General features: G+C 42.0%; 1 protein-coding gene across 1 annotated transcript; it reads left to right on the top strand.

Annotated features, from left to right (window-relative positions):
* The first annotated feature begins 2,895 nt into the window (after positions 1 to 2,895).
* Positions 2,896 to 4,989, top strand: LOC119728003 (E3 ubiquitin-protein ligase TRIM71-like). Its single transcript, XM_038200082.1, has one exon. It carries the CDS (start codon positions 2,955 to 2,957, stop codon positions 4,782 to 4,784), a length of 1,830 nt encoding a protein of 609 aa, XP_038056010.1. The 5' UTR covers positions 2,896 to 2,954; the 3' UTR covers positions 4,785 to 4,989.
* Positions 4,990 to 5,462: the final 473 nt, after the last annotated feature.

Genomic DNA, 5,462 nt, shown 5'->3' with positions numbered 1-5,462 from the left:
ATGCACAGTATACATATTATAGGTTTTACATGTTGCGCGTTTTGTTCCCACGTGCTTCAAAGTTAGGGTCAAACATTTCACGAAGGGGTAGTATAATGTATTGCAAACGTGGAAGGAAATTTTCAATTACTAATACATACTGAAATAGAAGTACATTTTTATGAGATTTCAATTAAATTAATCATTTTTCTCTCAAAAGCAAGCAGAGTCTGTGGGTGGGGCGATATAAAACAAATATTGACTGCTTCACACTTGTAGTGAAACTAGCCTCCCTCGGTGATCCATGGATCATTCCATCTCCCTGGGTGTCACCTCAGGAACAAAGAACGATGCATGGATCATCTCAGGAGGCTAGTTTTACCATTCCAACCAGTCATTTGTGCATTTTCTTTTTGCTTGAAGCAACACAAGTGCTCAAAATTTAAAGACGGGTGCTTAACAACAAACTTGATGAAGTTTTAGCTCTGTGAATGCTGTGTATTCAGAAGAATCAATCTTCTAGGATCTCAATTTCAATTCAAAAACTGCTGGGTCATATTTTGAATTGCGCCCAAAATCAGCATCCGAGCCGAGTTCTCATTCAGCTGATTGCAGCTATGTGATGTCACATGATAACCCATGAATGATAGCAACCTTGCACGTGTGTGTGTCGTGTCAACGCTTGTGCGCATCCATTCACAGATTTGCCCAATTACAAACCAACTACTAACGGAAATTTCCAGAAATGTGTCATTTGACATATATTTGGAAACGGCCTTCTTATATTGTTTTCTTCACAATGACAGCATGTTATGCCAGAAAGAATAACTTCACAGGCAGTCCGACTAGCTTTACTAAGGGTTGCTTTTCTTTTTTTATTGTAATATTCCTACTTGGGCCTCCATCATTTTTGGATGGACTCTGATGTTCTTTAAATAATGGGCTATTCTTGTGGCCAAGATTTAACAAAAAGCCAAGCCCCCTTACCCCTACCATCTGCTAGTTTTTCTACTACAACTGGTAACAGTCATTCCTATTGTAGGCATGCATGAAACGTAGGGTATTTTTCCTAATTTTTAGCTTTGTATCCAAAGGCGTCACCAGGATTTTTTCTAGAGGGGGGCAAAACATAATTTCCCCCCAAAACTCTTGTATTTCTCAACATATTCTCGATTGATCAGTTTTAGTGGGGGGCAGAGACATCCCCCCCAACCAATTAAATTTTCACTGCTATGACTTCATGCCTCTTTTTCTTTTTTGGTTTTTTTTTTTGGGGGGGGGAGCGCCCCCCTCCCCTCGCGACGCCCATGTTTGTATCGTGGATACCTTAATAGATCCTACTTTCAGTTCTTATTTTCAACCCTCCTTTTTCCATTTTCATATCTTTAAAAGTATAAAATCGTAGGCCTATTTGTAGGCATTTTTAACAGTTATACATGCAAAAGGAGTTATAACAATGCATGCAGTGGTGATATTTGTGCAATGTCCATTTTGTGCTTCCGTAGACAGAGTTAGGTTGCCTGTTTGAACTGTGGACTTGAATTTCAATATCATTTGCAGCATTGTTAGTGTGTAGGCCTATATTGAACTTGAGTAAAGATCATTATCATAGCGTTGCTATTTTTACAGTACTGTGTGACAAAAATAGCAACTGGTTTTTCCAGTGTTGAGTAAAGGAGTGAATTAATTAGCTGTTGTTGCACCATTCATCGCTTGAAGAGGCCTGACATGTACACGTATAAACCTAGGCTTACAGAACTTTACAACTTGCAAGTTAATTGATGGTAGTTTTGCCATCCTTTTTTTTTTTTTTTACATTTGACGGAAGTTTCACGTTTGTGGTGGGAAACTGTGGCTAACTGTTGATCCAAATAAAGTAGGTGAGTTTTGGCGTTTTGGCTGGATTTTAAATGGTCTTTGCTTTTTGTGTGTTTCGCTTTGTTTTTGAACATGTCAAATGTAGCCTATAGGCCTACCAGGAAAATTATGCATGAGATTTGCATCAATGTTTAGCATTTCAGTGCATGTGATGCACGAGTTGGTATGTTTGTTATAAACATGATGCTTTTAAAAAAAATCGAATTCTCTTTTCTGAATTGAAGCCTGAAATCTGAGTCTATGTCTTTTGTCATTTTCACACCAGGGCCTACTCTCATTTTATTATTTCCTTATCAAGATATCGGCCATATATCTGTGTAATGAAGAACAGTAAACGGCCGCTGTTTATTGTTAACTCCCAATGAGTTAGTGTGCAGTCAATTAGTCAGTGTCAATACAAATGTATCCCAGTCTGGTGTGCTGTAAAAGAGATGGGTTAGGGCATAGGGGTGTGCACTTATGGGTAGTACAGTAACTGGGTACCCTATTGAAAAAAATATGGGCACCCATTTGAAAAAAAAATACAGGTACCCGGGTACCCGTTAAAGAAACCCAAGCCAAACATTTAAATCTGGGAAGTTGCTGTTCAGATTGTTCATAAAGGTCTGCATGATAATACTATAGACTACCACATCGGTGCGGCAATACGGCTAGATAGGGTGTATACAGTGAGCTCTTTAGCTATGTGGTGAAAACTGCAACTTTTGCAAGCATCATAAAACGTGAAATTGGTTTTGGTTTTCCATGAATCCTGTTGTTCATTTTGAAATTTTCCAACAGACTTTCAAACATTTCTTTTTCATTGACTGAGAAGTTAAATAATTTGCAAAGTTGATTACGGGTACTCGATTCCATAATCTGGATTCGGTTCCTGAGATTAACTTTCGGCGGTACTTGGGTACCCGGTTCTGATGCACAACCATACGGGGCCATCACATGTTTGTTATAATTTTGAGCTTTTTCAGACACGGAGGTTTGTTCTGTTTTGATTAGGTCACACTTGAAATATGGCGGAGGCTGCAGCCAAAACAGTGTGGAAGATCAGCCAGGGGCATCTGGAATGTCCGATCTGTTGCTGTCTTTTCAAGGATCCCAAGATGCTGGACTGTCTGCACAGCTTCTGCCTGAAGTGTCTGGAAGAGATGATGAGCAAACAGAAGACAGAGACAGAGAAGATAACATGTCCAGTCTGCAGGAGAGAGACGCAAGTTCCTGATGGAGGATTGCAGAGTCTAGCTTCGTCTTTCTTTCTTAGTTCTCTTGTCGATGAGGTCAAACAACAGGAGGCGGTATTAGGAGAAGCATCGGCACCTACCACCATATGTGACTGTGGAGAAGGCAAGGAGGCCACTTGGAGGTGTCTTGATTGTAGTGATAACCTCTGCCAGGAATGCCGGAAAGCCCATGGGAGGGTCAAGTCCACCAGAGACCATCAAATCATTTCATTGGGAGATTGGCAGGAATCAAAGATGCCACCAGCAGAACATAGCAAACCCATCACCCGAATGTGTACGATCCACACTGACCATCCTCTGTGTTTCTTCTGTGACACATGCAACACCTTAATCTGCTCAATGTGTGCCGCATTAGATCATCGGTCGGCAGAGCACAATTTCCTAAAGATTGATGACCTGATCAGGTCCTTCCGCAGTGAGGTCGAAAACATACTGCAGAAGTTCGAGAAGAGCAGGCAGCACTTCAAATCTACTGAAAAGTCAATCGAACATGCACGAAAAAGATTACAAAAGAAACTGGCTCAGGCTCGTAGTGATATTGATGCAAAAGCGGAGGCAGAGATCACTAAAATCAGAAACAAAGCAAAGCTTCTCACCGACAAGGTCGATGAAATCGGTCAGGAGAGAGACAGTGAGTACGAAAAGGCGCTGATGAACAATCGTGAACAGATGGAACGCGCAGATCAGACCATCGCGGCAGTAAATGACTTGATGAGACAAGCCGATGATTTCGAGCTTTTGGAGCTCAAGCTGAAGGTGATGCACAACTTGGAATTCCAGAAGGAGCTCAAGTGTGAACCAGCGAATCATGGTCCGTCGTTCATTGGTGTCAGATGTCAAGACATTGTGAGTGATGCAGATCTTGGGGAGGTCTGTGTCAGCGAGAAATGGCAGTTAAAGGAAGAGTTTGGCAAAGAAGGTACCGGTGACGAGGAATTTTACTTCGCCAGGGGTGTTGCGTGTTTCAGAAACGGGGACATCCTAGTAACTGACATAACTATGAAACGGATATCGTTGTTTAGCTCAACTGGAAGGTATAAAGCATCGGTTGCTAAAGGAGATGTTAGGCATCAGTTGGAAGGTCCTTATGGCATTGCTGTGACCAATGATGATCTGCTTTTTGTCACGGACAAAAAGAAAGTGAAGGTTTTTGACACTGAGCTCCAGTTTGTTCGCGAGTTTACACCTTCGGTTGACGATGCCGATGGGCTATCAGAGAGTAATCTCACTGCTGTTGCTGTTGACAGTCAACGAGTAGCAGTTGCTGACTGGGGGAGAAAGGTCATCAGTGTCCACAACCTGGACGGATCGTTGATTTCAAGCATCTCGAATAACATGCTTGACTATGACTTGGCAATAAGCAATTTCGGCTGTTTAGTCTTCACAAACTTTGAGGGCCAAAGTTTGCTGTGCGTCAACTTTGAAGGTAAAGAGATGTTCAATGTCAAGACATTAGTGAATGGCAAAGCTGCTAAGGCAAGTGGTGTCCTGTGTGATGATGATGAGACCATCTATGCTGTTGTTCATTCTGGCAATAGGGGAAGCTCTGCAGTGCAGCGTTACGATTCAAATGGTGCATTCGTAGCAACAGTTGCTCAAGGGTTGTACAATCCGTTAGGAATGGCCTTCACCCCCACTGGCGACGTAGTTGTCACAGAGATACACTCCGTTAAGATCTTTGAGCGGATGTGATTTGCTTGATTATGGCCCCTCCGAAAAAGTAACCGCTGTACTTGAACCGGGGCTAACCTGCATCCAATGATTTGCCTTACACATTACAATAAATATGCACAGGCTAGGTGACAAACTTTAAGCTATGATATCATCACTTCATTTACATACAGCCAATTATAGCACGCAGTGGTTCGGGAAGTAATGAATAATCATTTAGTTATAACCAGCGACCCGATTTAGCCGCATTAAACAAATGATGATTAGCCAATCAGCACGCAGTACCGTGCGTGAAGAGCTAGCTAGCGGCGAGTTGCACGTGCGAGCGCCCCGTGCACACACAAGCCAAAATTGGGTCGTCAGTCGATTATACAGTTGATCAACCCTTCAGATTGATAAATGGTTTATGAATATTGCATAGGTACATACAGTAAATTGATGTGAATTTCATTCAACTTCGGGTTGCATATTCACTAGTGTTGACAGCAACTAGCTGTGCAGTTACTTTATGAATAAACTTCTTGAGTGACAGGCAAATAGACCGCCCCGGAGGCCATCTGGCTGAGCGACTCGGCCGCCTCAAAAGCATGTATTGTTAATGGATGTCTGACAGAGTCAGTGTGCCAAAGTGCAAAAGTTGTCGCTTTTTTTAATTTGATGGTAACCTACATAAAATGTTTCGACAATCGTAAATATTTG

The sequence above is a fragment of the Patiria miniata genome, unplaced genomic scaffold (assembly GCF_015706575.1).
Source record: "Patiria miniata isolate m_02_andy unplaced genomic scaffold, ASM1570657v1 HiC_scaffold_20, whole genome shotgun sequence".
NCBI classification, from domain to species: domain Eukaryota; kingdom Metazoa; phylum Echinodermata; class Asteroidea; order Valvatida; family Asterinidae; genus Patiria; species Patiria miniata.
The sequence above is the reverse complement of the archived record's forward strand: the minus strand, read 5'-3'. Positions and strand labels throughout refer to the sequence as shown.

What these genes read in the sequence shown, in the direction of transcription:
- LOC119728003 (XM_038200082.1), top strand. Translation starts at nt 2,955, where the DNA reads ATGCTGGACTGTCTGCACAGCTTCTGCCTGAAGTGTCTGGAAGAGATG.